This window comes from Ursus maritimus, unplaced genomic scaffold (assembly GCF_017311325.1).
Source record: "Ursus maritimus isolate PB19 unplaced genomic scaffold, ASM1731132v1 scaffold_5, whole genome shotgun sequence".
Classification (NCBI taxonomy): domain Eukaryota; kingdom Metazoa; phylum Chordata; class Mammalia; order Carnivora; family Ursidae; genus Ursus; species Ursus maritimus.
The window spans coordinates 47659185-47674893 of NW_024426663.1; the positions used below are offsets into that span (position 1 = coordinate 47659185).

The following is a 15709-nucleotide window of genomic DNA, read 5'->3' on the forward strand; positions in this document are numbered from 1 at the left end:
CCCCGAGCGTGGGCCAGAGTTAGACTGCACCGTGTCTGAGGAGTGCACGAGCCAAAGGGACCTATTTCCAGGTCACACGGAGCCCTCTTTCAACTACGGTGTAGAATCTTGGAGCAAATTTGATATCAAGTGAACTGTATTATATTAATTAAAGATGGAGACAGTTTTCATGCATTAACTCCTCCAGAGAAATGTTCCTAAACACACAGTGACATTCCAATTATTTTCCCATTAGTATTCTCTGAAGAAAAAACTCTTTTTTTTGCCTTTGCTAGTAGAAACTGCTTGGTATGCATATTTAAATGACAGTCACACTGAATTAGCTTTAAGAACAGGCTCTTAACATAATGGATGCATTAAAATGTAGAGGAAAATGAGAGAGCCGCATACACACGTCCACGCGTAAGAAAAGAGTAGGGAGTGGACACAGCCAACTTCTAGCCATTTTCTAAGCCTTAGATCATGATCCTGGCTTTGGGAGGAAATCACAGTTACCTAATGTCTAGCCACTGATCTGAGTTAGCTCCAGCTCTGTTAAAAGCAATGTGGTGAGGGGCACCTGGGTAGCGCAGTCGTTAGGCCTCTGCCTTCGGCTCAGGGCGTGGTCCCGGCGTTCTGGGATCGAGCCCCGCATCGGGCTCCTCTGCTGGGAGCCTGCTTCTTCCTCTCCCACTCCCCCTGCTTGTGTTCCCTCTCTCGCTGGCTGTCTCTCTGCCACATAAATAAATAAAATCTTAAAAAAAAAAAAAGCAATGTGGTGAGAAAGGCAGCACCTGTCCTTTTCCAACTCGCAGGCGTAGATCTGTGGCTGCTGGAGAAGGGTGCTGCAAGGACCCCGTGTCTACTGCCTGTCATTATAGAAAGTGCTTTTTTGCACAAGTTCTCAAGATCAACCTCCCCTCAGCCATTGATGACCTACTTAGTACCGAATGTCGCTGCCCCACAATTAATGGGGAAAGTATCTAATGAATGACCAGACATCTGAACTCATTCTTTATCAGCCTATTTAGCTACCATGTTTTAAAAACGATATGGTCCTCAAGGACCGGAGGAACTGTGACCAAACCAACCAACAACAACAACAACAAAGTAGTATTTGTTGACGACAATAAAACAACAATTTGTTTCATTTAAAGTCAAAGAAACCAGGGAGAACCAAAGCCTTTGAGAGAGAGCCTACCGAAGATTTTGGCAAATGCACACCTGGGAATCAAGATGGGCTGACGGAGCAGTGTTTGGGGGTGAAGCGGGAATGGCTCCATTCAGAGATCCCGTTAAACCACTTACCACAAATTAACCAGGAAAGGGTGCTCCAGGCCCTGCATGATCTGGAGCTCCTTGAAGACATTTCTCACTTCGTTGCGCTCCACACACTTTTGCTTGTTCATGTACTTCATCGCGTACATCTTCTTGGTGTCATTCTTCTGCACAATGCAGACCTAAGGGCGCAAACCAGGGGAGAAAGTGGTCAGGGCGTTGACGGAGCAAGGCCGCGGGAGACAGGACAGGACGTACTCAACAGCACGGCCCGGAGGCCTCCCCACTTGCAAATTCTCTGATGCTAACGTTGCCGCTGAGCTCTGATTTCAGAGCAGAAAATTTCCTTTTCTTTCCCTGTACCAGGTCAGTTCATGAACCTCTGCTTTCTCAAACAAGCCTGCCTGTTTTCCACTCTTTGGGTTTTGTTTAGACAGCATGTTGGAGAAAATAGCTGCTTCCTTGTCAGGAATCTTCCAACAGCCAATGACACATGCTTATTCTGCTCTGAGTGACGGATCTGAGCACGGCTAAACCACCGAGCTGAACAACATGGCGCAAAGAATATCTCTTTACACCATAACTGATAGAACCTAAGAGGACTTAAAGCCCTGGGAAAGCACTGAACGTGATGTCCATGTTTTTGAAATCCATTTAGAGGTTCTAGAAGTCTGATAAAGTGGGCAGCAGACAATTTTAAGATGCAAGTTCAATATGAAATAAGAAATATTCTCAAAATATGTCTCTACCAAGAAACGAATGTTCAGGATTTGAATCTAGAAGTGTCTTGCAAAAAAATTAGGCTGGATCTATCTTTCATGGTAGATTTTTGAAAATAAAAACATGGTATAACTGGGGGAAAAGCAGATATTGGGCAGCTTCTTTTCCACATAAAAATAGTTAACTCTTGGAGCGCCTGGGTGGCTTAGTTGCTTAAGCATCTGCCTTCAGCTCAGGGCATGACCTTGGGGTCCTGGGGTCGAGCCCCACTGTTGGGCTCCCCGCTCAGTGAGGAGCCTGCTTCCCCCTCACCCTCTGCCCCTCCCCACCAGCTCATGCTCTCTCTCTCTCTCTCTCAAATAAATAAATCTTAAAAAAAAAAAGTTTACTCTTAACATTGACAGGATAAGGTATGGATACAATTGGCAATTGCATCCAAAATCTTAGAGTGGAGAGAGAGTCTTAAAATCTAGTGAGAGTAAATGGGAATGACAATGGAATAATTCTGAGGACGACAGGTATCCATTATGTCACACACCTCAAACTGTGGTGACAATTTTATAAAAACCTCTCTGAATTATCATTCCTTGTGGCCCCAGTAACTGAATAATCTGAACATTCTCAGGCCCTGTTCCCTGAGCTGGATAACCCTGCTTGTGGTTAATCATTTTGGTTCTCACCTTCCCAAAACTGCCTTTCCCGATGGCTCGCAAAATTTCGAAGTGGTCAAAGTTGACTGTAAAACAAACAAAAAGAACAACGTGAAGGATTATCAGTTGCTTTTTCGTTACTAATAGATAATAAAGATAAGGCAAAACCCGGACTACCTTGTTTAAAACAACATTCCAGATGCCCTTAGGATGCCTATTCATTTATTCCGTAAATATTTCCTAAACACTGCTTACTCGTTAATCACGGTGCTTAGTACTGGGGGATATAGAAATAGCAAAGTAAAAATGGAATCTCTACCCTTTTGGAGCCTGTAGTCTCGTAAGGGCTCCATATAGAGACGCTTATAGATGAAATAGTCATAAATTGATGAACAATGAAAACTCCCACTAAATGTTAAAGTGAGAAGTCGTGGGGCTCTAAGAGCATATAGCAATGGATTTCACATCAGCGGCAAGGTCCGGAGGAACCTCACTGAACAGCGATGATTACAGAGCGATCTGGTCCTAGAGAAACAGGAAGGACTCTCCTAGTTAAGAAAAACACACCTTCTACCCAGAAAGTACTAACAAAGTTGTTTAGTTATCCAACAGAGTCAACTGAATGACTTATTTCCCCAAATTCCTGCAGTTTGAGTTTCTTTAGTCCCCTAGATTTTAAACTCAATGAGGGCAGCGATAATAGGTCCTTGCCTTCATCCTGGTTTCCTTAGCAACTCGGAAAATCCCTGGCTTGAGGGAAAGCTCTACACGTCCCACAGAGCCTCACACAGTGATTTCCACTGGTTCTAGCTGGTTCTCAGCAAATAAATCAAACTAAGCTGCAAAGATACACAAGGACCTCAAAATAGTTGCTTCTTGTAAATGCGAGCAGCGTGAGCAATGAGGGTCTTCCAGGGAAGTGTTTTTCAAATGAGGTGAAGTCCATTAATGAGTTATGAAATAAAGTGGGTGCTATGAGAAGCGTCCAAAATTTAAACAAAGTAGAACAGGTTAGAGGATGATCAGAAATGTCTCAAACGGAGGAAGAGTAGTGTTGCTTCTGAAACTTTGCTTTGGTTTTACGTAAGTGTGTAGGTAGATATGGATTGGATCGTGATAAAATGTGGGGGGATATATTTTTTTCACAGGTGGTGGTCAGAATCACTTGAAAGACACTTCTGTAAGGTTTCTCTTAAGTTGCAAACTGAAATAACCGAAGCAAGGACTTCCTCACACTTATTACAGGAGACACGGTTCTTTATTATGTACCACAGAGGTGTCAAAAAGATGACCAGGATTTATTTGCAAGTCCAAGTTTTAATCTTGAGCAAACCCAGTAACATCACACAGTAATTTCTCCACCAGGAGCCTAGCCTAGAACGCTGTGATGACATTTTGAGTCTTCAAGTATACAGTAGGTACCTAGAAAGCATGAAGTCCCGTTGTGCTATCAATCCATTTCATAAACCATATCTCTTTATAAACCATTTTAAGCTTTCGTGAAAATGATAAAAGATTAGGTGCCAGGTTGCTAGTTCTACTAGCATAACTGCCTTAATTAACATCTGGTCCCAACAAAGTGACAGGTCTAAAGTTTTAGAAAGAATGCGTTCTTATTCAGTCCAGAAGAGAACAGACTCCAGTCCAATACCATACTGTTTGACGTCAATTCCATATGTAATAATTGGCATGGGGAGAAAGCCAATGACAGATTAAAAGTGGCTGGAAGAGAAGCTCTTATTCCATCCTTTCAGTCCTTTTTTTTTTTTTTTTTCCTTTTAATTCCAGGGTAGTTAACATACAGTGTTGTATTCATTTTCAGGTATCACAAGTTAGTGATTCGAAACTCCTACTCGGTGCTCCTCAAGGTAAGTGTACTCTTAATCCCTTCACCTGCTTCACCCATCCCCCCGCCCACCTCCCCTCTGGTCACCATCAGTTTCTTCTCTAAAGTTAAGACTGTCTCTTGGCTTGTCTCTCTCTTGTCCTTTGTTCATTGGTTTTGTTCCTGAAATTCCACATACGAGTGAAATCATACGGCGTTTGTCTTTCCCTGACTGACGTGTTTCACTTAGGATTGTGCTCTCTAGATCCATCCATGTTACTGCAAATGGCAATATTGCCTTCCTTTTTGTGGCTGAGTCATACTCCCTGATAGATCTATACCAGCACATCTTCTTTATCCATTCGTCTACCACTGGACTCTTGGGCTGCGTCCGTAGGTTGGCTCTCGTAAATAATGCTGCAGTAAGCATACGGGTGCATGTAACTCCTTTGAGTTGGTGTCTCGTCACCTCTTCGGTTAACTCTATTCCTAGGTATTTTATTATTTTTGGTGCAATTGTCATGGGATTGTTTTTTAATTTCTCTTTCTGCTGCTTCATTATTAATGTGTAGAAATGCAACGGATTTCCGTGCATTGACTTCGTATCCTGCGACCTCACTGAATTTAATTATCGGTCCTAGTAGTTGTTTTTTGGTAGAGTCTTCAGAGTTTTCCTCATATAGTATCATATATGCAAACAGTGTAAGTTTTACTTCTTGCTTGCTTTGGACGCCTTTTATTTCTTGTTCTTATCTGATTGCTGCGGCGAGGACTTCAGTACTGCCTTGATAAAAAGGGGTAGGAGTGGACATCTTTGTCTTCTTCCTGAACTTAGTGGAGAAGTTCTGAGTTTTTCCTCATTGAGTATAATGTTAGCTGTGGGTTTTTTAAATATATGTAAGGGCTTGATTATGTTCAGATATGTTCCCTGTAAACATACTTCGTTGAGGGTTGTTATCATGAATGGATGCTGTACTTTGTCAAATGTTTTTTCTGCATCTGTTGAAATGACCATATGGCTTTTATCCTTTCTCTTATTAATGTGATGTATCGCATTGATTCGTGAATATAGAGCCACACAGTGTCCAGGGCATAAATCCTACTTGATCGTGGTGAATGAATTTTTAAAACATATTGTTGGATTTGATTTGCTGACATTTTATTAAGGACTTCCGCATCGACAGTCATCAGAGATATCGGCCCGTAGTTCTCTGTCTGTTGTGTCTTTCTCTGGGTTTGGAATCAGGTTAATCCCGGCCTCACTTACTGTCCCTTCTTAAATGTCCAGCAACTGGAGCAGTAGTTAGGAGGGAGGCTCATGGAAAAAGCAGTGAGACCTCACAACTCAGACAAAGTGAGAAAGAGATGAATTCAGAATTATGGATTATTTAATCAACAGAAACCCATACAGGATTACCGAAGGGGCTGGGTATGAAATAACGTATCCTCCGTATTCTTGAACCTTTGATCAACGTGTATAATATTAACCAGCAGATTATCTATGACCACAGGTCCCAATGGGCCTGCAGCCTGTTTTTGTCTTGCCTATGAGCTGAGATCAGTTTTACATTTTAAAAGGGTTATTAAAAAAACAGTAAAAATATGCCACCGTTGGGCCTGCTGCCTGTTTTTGTCTTGTCTATGAGCTGAGATCAGTTTTTACATTTTAAAAGGGTTATTAAAAAAACAGTAAAAATATGCCACCGTATAAAAGTCTGTAACATTTACTAGCTGGCTCTTGACAGAAGAGTGTGCCAGCCCCTGAGATGGAAAGTACAGTGTTTGGAGACAGACTCCCTGAGCTCCCATCCCAGCTCCCACACTTAATAGTTGCATAATCTTGGCAGTTTACTTCTGTGCTCTGTTTCTTCATTTCTGAAATGGGTATAGAAATAATATACATCCCACCGGGTTTCGAGGAAGATGAAATGAGTTACCCTACAGTACTTAGAATATGAACGGGAGCTAGCTGCTGTCACTAGTCCTCCTACCACCACTTCTTGGGGAATCGCCTCATTCAGACTCGCAGCAAATACCATCGTAAGCTGTTGTTGCAGCACACGGATGTTATCAGTCAGCATGGAAAGAAATGGAGGCTGTCAGTGTCGTGTCTCCACATCTGGGGTTTTTGTAGTCGATGGTGTGGTGTTCTTGCAGTGTTTCCTCCCATCTCTAAAGTGAAGTTAACCTTTGTTGTGCTTACTTGTTCTGTGTTGTCCTTGTACTATGTTCTTTGCATCTGGTTCATGGAGGAGATCTGGCGCCCAGACGACCTAAAGGTCCTCTAGAGATGCTGTTAGACCCTGGGGCTCTGTGGGGCCTTGAGGGCGTCGCTGCGTGCGGAGAGAGGCAGAGCCTGGGTCTCACTTCCGCTGGCAGAGCCGGCCTACGTATATGGCTTGTGGAAGGACAGACAGGCCAAAAAGCTGAAACCTTCAGTATCTCTCTTATCTGCTCTGGAGTCTTGCTTTCCCATGGGGTTGCTCACTGCAGTCTCAGCAAACACCCTGTCAGTACAGTGTCCTTAAGGTGGCCTGGAGTTGTATCAGGTTAACAGCCAGAGTCGAGTGGGTCCTAATGTTATGATACCACTTTAAGTTGTTTTAAAAATACCTGAACTAAATATCATAAAAAGGCTTATTTTTGAGTTTTTCTTTGGGATAGGTACACGTTCTCCACAAATCAACCAGACATAGAAATTCTATATGAATGAGGGATCTGTTTACGGGTGGCTTGGTATGCATTTCATTTTTTTAAAAAAAGATTTATTTATTTGAGAGAGAGTGTACAGTCAGGGGGAGGGGCAGAGGGAGAGGGAGAAGTGGGCTCTCCACTTGAGTGTAGAGCCCAATGCGGGGCTCAGTCCCAGGACCCCGAGATCATGACCTGAACCAAAGGCAGATGCTTAATGACTGAGCCACCCAGGCGCCCACTGTGTGTTTCATTTTTGTGTCTCATTCTGTCCTCACAACAACCTTACAGCCTGCATAGCTGGAGGGGTTCCGGCTCAGACAGATTAAGCACCTTCTGTGGGTGTCACTAGCACAGGGAGTAAACGACCCTGGGGTTAGGTTCTGAAGACAGAAAGTAGGGTTGAACCTTGGTTAGTCCAAACTATGCGTGAAGATCTTCTAGAAAGGTATTGCTTTGAAAACCAAGGGAGTCTTTCAAAAAGTCCAACAGAGCTTTCTCTCGCGTGAGCACCGGTGAAGCTCCTGAATTGCATCTAGGTGCTCTGGCATAGGAACATTTACACACTGACATCCCCCTCAGCTCACTGGCAAACTAAATTTTATCAGTCACGTGGACAGTAAGAGCCACTGAGGGGACAGCTGGTTGACTGTTGTCACAAAACTACACCCAACGCTTGACTGCAGGAGTGGGCAAAATCAACCATCGGAGTGCTCAGGGCCAGTCACGTCAACTCAGTATACACCTTCCAGATACAGGACCCAGGCTCCTAGCCCCTATGTCTATAGTCATCCTAATGTCACTGCTCTGTATCCACCCATCCCAGAGGCTGAATCAGGGCAAGCGGGGTGGGATTTCTTTGTCTCTCCTCTTCGAGTCACAGGGGTCAAGTCAGCTTTCCCCAGGTCTTTCCCTAAACATAGGCACGCTGATTGTGGCAGCTGGTGCTTGATGCTTTTTCCTTCTTTGTTTGACTTCTCTTCCCATCTCCCCAGTCTCACATTCTGTGCAGTAAACAGAATGAAAGAAAGGAAAGGGGAAACTCTTTTTAGAGTTAGTTATGCCACTCTGACATTTGGAACTCAAGACAGCAATCGACTGTAGAGTAATTCAGACACAGAATAAGGACAGAGAAGTAGTATAAGTAAAGGTTGCCTTTTCTTAACTCTCTATGGGATAGTTTTTGTAAAATCTCTGTTCTTCTCTGCCTCAGTTTCCAATGCCGCCCCCCCCCCCCCGCCCCTTTTTTCCCATGATTATGGTAAAAATATTTGGAAAATACTTTATTTTTTCCTATTAAAAAAAGTGATTCCAGCCTAAGTAAACACCGAATCATGGCCATACGCACAACTGTGGAGAACTACACTTCTTGATGTTTACGTAAATCTTCCTATGGATGAGGGAACGAGGACGCCAGCTGTGTGTCCCCATCTGTAAAATGGCGCTAAGTAAACTTGACTCACAGGTGGTTTTGAAGATGAGCTGCCAGACACCAGAAGTATCATGTCCGGCTCACTGAAAACTAAAAATTACAAATGGTATAGTACAATTATTCGAAGAAAATTGAGACTTTTCCCATTCTAAATTTTTGGTTGCATTCCCAGAAGGCAGCCTCTGAACACATTCTGTGGATCCTTTAAGAGAATTTTTCTGCATCTATGTGTTTCCTTTTGACAGCAGTAGCAACATACTATCATTCCTACAGGAACATAGGTTATAAGTTCTTTCTATATAATGACATTCTCTCTGTTCCTTCCCGCATCACATACGGATACAGTTGATTATTTTAAACTGCTCTTTTGTTTAACATTGTGTAGAATGTTCCATAAGATATTTGGCTTTTTGATGGCATTTCAAAGATGGTTTAATTATCTGCTGTTACCTACAATACTAGCACAAACATCCTTGGTCAGGTTTTGTGCAAAGCCTTGTAAGCTAGCTTCGTAATAGCGGAAATGCTGTAACAAAGAGTATGTGAATTTTCCAATTTAATAGACGCTCTCACTAGCCCTTCAAAGGTGTTACACCAAAGTTCCTCCACACCACTAGTGTGTAAGAATGACATTCTGTCCACCACCTTACCATTGCTATTATGCCAACAGTCCTTGACAGGTGGAGAAAAAAATTAAATTACTGATTTCGTTTATATTTCTTAAATGATAAATAAAGCCTCATATCTTTGTATGTGCATTGTTTCCAGAGAGCTGCCTATTCATAGATTTTTTGCCTGTTTTTAATGAGTGATTAGTCTCACTGCTTTGCAAGTGTGCTAAAATGTTACATAAATTAAGCCTCGCTTGAGCAGATCTCAGAAATATTTTATCTGGGCTCTCCATTTGGCTTTTGACTTTAAAGCATTTTTAATAGTGTGGAAAACTGAAGTGTTAAATTTGTATCTTATGTAGTCAAATTTTATATAGTCACATGTATTATTCTTTTCCTTTGGGGCCCCCTGGGTATATGTCTTTACTAGAAAGGCATTTTTCTTTTTACTTCAAGACTGTTAAAGGCATGCACTTTTATTTTGACCACACATTGCTGTCCTGCTGTTTTAGTTTTTGAAATCTTTCTCTGCTTAAATTGGAAGTTAAAACAATTGCTAAAAGTTCCTCCACACCACTAGTGTGTAAGAATGACATTCTGTCCACCACCTTACCATTGCTATTATGCCAACAGTCCTTGACCTGACAGGTAGAGAAAAATATTAAATTACTGATTTCGTTTATATTTCTTAAATGATAAATAAAGCCTCATATCTTTGTATGTGCATTGTTTCCAGAGAGCTGCCTATTCATAGATTTTTTGCCTGTTTTTAATGAGTGATTAGTCTCACTGCTTTGCAAGTGTGCTAAAATGTTACATAAATTAAGCCTCGCTTGAGCAGATCTCAGAAATATTTTATCTGGGCTCTCCATTTGGCTTTTGACTTTAAAGCATTTTTAATAGTGTGGAAAACTGAAGTGTTAAATTTGTATCTTATGTAGTCAAATTTTATATAGTCACATGTATTATTCTTTTCCTTTGGGGCCCCCTGGGTATATGTCTTTACTAGAAAGGCATTTTTCTTTTTACTTCAAGACTGTTAAAGGCATGCACTTATATTTTGACCACACATTGCTGTCCTGCTGTTTTAGTTTTTGAAATCTTTCTCTGCTTAAATTGGAAGTTAAAACAATTGCTAATTTCCTTGTATGCAGCCCTGCCAGTGTGATTATTAGGAAGTGGTTGCCTTTGAAGTCTTTGGGAGGATATCGTCGTAAAGCAGGCTCTCCATATCTTGCTTAGTCTGATAATTTACTTAGTAATACCTTGCTCATGTAGCACAATGTTAGATTCCAATGCTATTTGACTCCAGTTAAGAGCAAATTAAACCAGGCAGTCTCAGTAAGTTCAAGAGTACCAAGATAAATTCTTTAGAGAATAAAACTATATATATCTAAAAAAAAAAAAAAAAAAAAAGGTAAAGCCGAAGTCTGGCCTGACTTTTTGGTATGCTAATTTGGTATGCTAATTTGGTATGCTAATTTGGTATGCTAATTTGGTATGCTAATTTGGTATGCTAATTTGGTATGCTAATTTGGTATGCTAATTTGGTATGCTAATTTGGTATGCTAATTTGGTATGCTAATTTGGTATGCTAATTTGGTATGCTAATTTGGTATGCTAATTTGGTATGCTAATTTGGTATGCTAATTTGGTATGCTAATTTGGTATGCTAATTTGGTATGCTAATTTGGTATGCTAATTTGGTATGCTAATTTGGTATGCTAATTTGGTATGCTAATTTGGTATGCTAATTTGGTATGCTAATTTGGTATGCTAATTTGGTATGCTAATTTGGTATGCTAATTTGGTACTTAAACGTGTCCCTGCTTCAGGCTGTGATTCTCTCTAAAGGCAAAAGTAATTCACATGAAAACAGTTATTGCTTAGCTGGCTATGTGTGCCCCTTCTTCCGTCCAGTCCAGGAAGAACATACAGATTTGATTTCCCCCCAGGATAGCAGAAGAGACACTGAGGTGGAGTAAAGATGCAAAGGGAAACTGCTCGGTGAACTCAGTCTGTGTTTAGTGACATTTACCGATGGCTGACTCAGTCGGGGCCAGGCGTCGTACTAAGTGCCGGGGACAGAGAAAGCCAAGGCTGCCTTCCTTGATGGGGCTTATGGTCTAGTGGCCCAACAGAATCATTACTAATAGCTCATATCTAACATTTATGTAAGGAATATCAGGCATTATGCTAAGCATGTTACCTGCACTATCTCCCTTTTCCATCAGTGCTTTGAAAGAGTAGTACTATGATGGCCATTTTTTTGAATGAGCAAACTACCACGCAGAGCACTTAGGCAGTTCTCCCAAGGCCACGGAGGCGGGGGGCGGCATGGGCGGAAGCCCCACTCAAGGGACTCCCGAGCTGTCCTCAAACACGGTTCGCTCCTGAGGCCCGTTAAACACAGATAATGGTGCCCAAGAAAGAAGGATGGATAGCACTGAGTCAGGCAAAGACCTGGCTTTCCAAAATGTCCATACTTCTGCTTCTCTTTTCAGGTGGGATCTCTCTTTTTCATAGATTCTGTCTCCCAGCACCGGTCTCCCCAAACACACGCACCACCTGTCACCCATCCCGTGCCACACCCCAAGCCAGAAGCTTCCGTCTGGGAGTTGGGACTGTAACCTGCACAATTGTAAGCTACATATTAATATTCACGGAGGACTTTCTGATGTGGAAATGCATGCTTCCTCCCCAAAAAAGGCAGGTCAGCAGGCCCAAGGGAATAAAGAATAAAGCCGACACAGAATCAAGGAGTCTCACAAGATCGAGGGGGAGCCCTGATGGCGTTAAAGTGTGTGGCTTTATATTCATATAGGTCCTACTTTGTTTACTGATGAGGCATCCCAAATATTCTGCCAGTGATTCAATTTTTCATGTTTCCTTTTTTAGCCAAACTAATAAAGCTCCAACTAAAACAAGTCCTACTGCTGTGGGGAGAGCGTAGTGTCATGGGGATATACAGCAAGGACAGCCAACTTAGTCCAGACGAGGCAGTGGAACAGCCTAGAGGAGATGATTAAAAAGAGAACGGAGTGGCAAAAGGACTTGCTCTTAGTATTCTTTCCTCTAGATGTTCTTCATTTTTACACCTGCATTGAATTGGAGTATCAGAAAGATAATTTCCCAGGAAAAGAAATGAAACATACACACGCATACCTGCAATATAAAGTAATATACATGTATTTAGAGTTACATGTGGTTCCACAGCGTTTCCCAGATTTGTCGGCCCGTCAGAATCACACAGAGCACACTTTTAAAAATGCAAATTCAGGGGCCTCATCTAAATCAGACTCAGGAGGCCAAACCTGAGAATTTGTATTTGCATTTTATTTTATTTTTTTATTTATAATTTTTATTTTGTTATGAGAATTTGTATTTTAATCAGCTTCCCCCAGGGACTTTGATGGAAACTGCCTGGAGCCAGACTGTCGGTCTTTATTTAGGAACTTGAACTCTGTACAGTAAAAGCCATAGGAATGGCTCCTACTATAGAAAATAAAAGAGCTTCAGGGGGGACCAGCATTGTAGTTGGGTCTTGCAGAATGGGTAGGAGTTCGACAGCTTACCAAGCAGAGGAGGACAGGGAGACCACACTTTCTGGGTGACCCAAACCTTAGGGTGAGGAGGCTTCCATAGGTATGTGTTGATTCTTTAATTTTATTTCAATGGCCTTAAACTTCCCCTCCTACCTTTGTGCCCAACTCCGTGAATTTGAAGCAGATTAATAATGGTGTCTCTAGTTAATAGGCCTTTGTTGTCTGCACTGTACCGCATCTTAGGTCAAAGCTGATAATTAAATTCATTATCTATTATGTATCTACCTGTTTGGGCGCTGTCCAGATACTTTATCACCAAAATACTATGAAGTGGTAATATTACTGCTCCGTTACGGATGAGTTACAGAGACCCAAAAAAGTTAGGTCTCCCAGGGTTGGAGCTTAGACCTGAACTTGTCTTTGTGTGGCTCCAAGTTCCATAATTTTAATGTTACAGATAAAACCTAGAAAGTTTATGATACTCTATGGTGGTTATGAGCATGAAACTGTGGGTTTGGGTTTGGCTGAACTACTTACTAGCTGTGAACTTGGGAGTAAATCAGTTTACTTCTCTGAGTCTTCACTTCTCCTCTATACAATTCTGACCATATATATCATCCTTCTGAGCTTCCTATGAGGACTCGGTGAAATAAACCCTATCATAGGTGCTTATCAAGTATTTTTAGCAGAGAGTAAAAATAAGTGTATCATTACTATGACTGGTTTGGTTACGATTATTAGACAAGTTACTTGGGTATCAGCCCAGAACACCGCTGCGTTTGCTGCAACGTTAGGCAAGATGATGTGGAGAGTTCACATAGGACAAGCAGTGCCAAGAATGTTACCTTTGTGAAGGCAGACATTGGCCCATCCTGTTTCTCATTATAAGCACATTGTCTAGAGCCATGTGGGGCATGCAGCAGGCGCATAATGAATACTTAGTAACTGGAAGGAGGAGGCAATAGAGTACCATCATTAAAGTTTTACGAAGTATGGATGGCTTTGGAGGAAAAATTTTAAAGATCTTTTCCTTCATGTTGATTTCCTAACACATCATCATTTACAATCGGTCACTCTTAAGAAATGTCTTACCAACAGCCTATTATCAAAATGCTTTTTAATGAGGCAGGCAGTAAAGTAAGTCTCGACTTGAATGTTGAGATTTCCCTGCAGACATTGGATTTACATGGTAAAACCTCAAGGATTGACTTACTGTTGCAGCTCAGAAGTGTTGAGAACTGCCATTCTCCACCCTGTCAACCTTACACTCACCAACTGTCCTACGTGAGGACATGGGTGATAACCTCCCAAAGACTGGAGGATCGTTACCAGCAGGAGTCGGGGGATATCTGCATGACGCTTGAGCGGAAGTGCACGTTTCTCACTCTGGCACCAGGAAGGGGCCCACACAAAGCTACAGACTCCCACACCCCTCCTCCGAACAGAGAAGGGATCAGTCCCTCTTCTACGTTCTGTCACTTTGCCCATTTTTTAGGATGGACATTGCATGGTTTGCCAAGAAAGGAAGTAAAAGGACAGAAAGAAATGGAATCTCTGGTTAAATATGTAGTTCTTCTGGTGTATTTCGCAGTTTCCCATTCATCAGATGAATGTGTAGTCATCATGCTACGTTCTCAAATGGAGGCAGTCACAAAGAAAGGCTCACATACACCCTTTTAAGACGGTCACAGCAAAGTGGGAAACAAGCTAAGGTCATTTGTCCAGAAGCTATAGTTTTGCTAGCAAGTCAAATCAACAAATACCCGTTGAGTATCTGTACGCCCAGGACTCTGCCAGGCCCTTGGAAAAACAGAAGGAGCTTGGGACTAAGTCACACCCTCGGGAAACTGAGTATGATTCACTCAGCAGCATTCATGAGAACACAGAACCTGTGTAGTCAAATGCCCTTTGTCTCACTGGTATTTTATTTTCCTGTAGTACCTTAGGAATCCAGTGTTCCATCTTTCTGGAATTAGATGGGTATAAATAAATAGATACATAGGCAAATACGCAGACCGAAGAAAGCAATCCAGTGTTGATGTTTGGTATGGAAAAGGCTCTGTGGACCTTCAGAGAGGGGAGAGAATATTATGGCATGACAATTGTGCTGCTTGGTTTTTAATGGATATTTTGATCAATGATTAAACAACTGTTTGAGTCAGACAGAACTGCCTTGGAAACCTAGCTCCACCACTTACAAGATGAATGAAATTAGGAAATGTACCTGACATTTCTGAACTTCAGTTCTTTGCTCACAAAGAAGATTATTTTTATATAAAGCTAATATGATTTAGGTATTAAAATAAAGAACTAAGTAGACAGAATTAAGTAGAACGAAGAAAAAATAATTTAAAGATAACCATGAATTAATATTTTGATTAATTTTTCTTTCTTTAAAAAATTTCTAATTTTATCCAAGTTAGGTATCTCTCTCTACATTTCTACACAGTTTGAGGAGTCAAAGAGTTCTAAAGGTTTATTATAAAACACTGATTTTAGTCCTCTGACACCCTTGTTTAAAAAACTTCTAATTTTATCCAAGTTAGGTATCTCTATCTCTCTACATTTCTACACAGTTTGAGGAGTCAAAGAGTTCTAAAGGTTTATTATAAAACACTGATTTTAGTCCTCTGACACCCTTGTCTCACTCTCCAATCTCTCCCAGCCAAGAAGCTGACACTTTATACCTCTTCGAGCTAATAAATTTGCTAGTTCCTACATTATCCTCTAAATAGCATATTTTTCCTTTTTTTTTCTTTTCGGTTTCAGGCATCACTTATTAAATCTCCAAGATGGCAGGGGAGGATTTAGCTCACCTTCCAGCTCTTGGGGTCTCACCCCAACATGAGCCCATCTTTGCCATGTAGCTATATTTGGTAGAATGATTCAATTAGATCAGCAGGCAGTATTTCCATCATTAGGAATATGGAGATGGTACAGGCACCCTTGCATCATAGAGTAAATTGTGATGAGTTTTC

The 15709-nt window shown here is 41.5% G+C and overlaps 1 protein-coding gene across 1 annotated transcript in view; it reads right to left on the reverse strand.

Moving 5' to 3' along the window:
• The window catches only part of STK32A (serine/threonine kinase 32A), an 82591-nt gene extending 81170 nt beyond the window's left edge, over positions 1–1421 (reverse strand). Inside the window, exon 1 of the mRNA XM_008691687.2 lies at positions 1288–1421. Coding sequence (XP_008689909.2) covers positions 1288–1406 — 119 coding nt within the window. The 5' untranslated portion in view covers positions 1407–1421. The remainder of the gene's footprint in view (positions 1–1287) is intronic.
• Positions 1422–15709: the final 14288 nt, after the last annotated feature.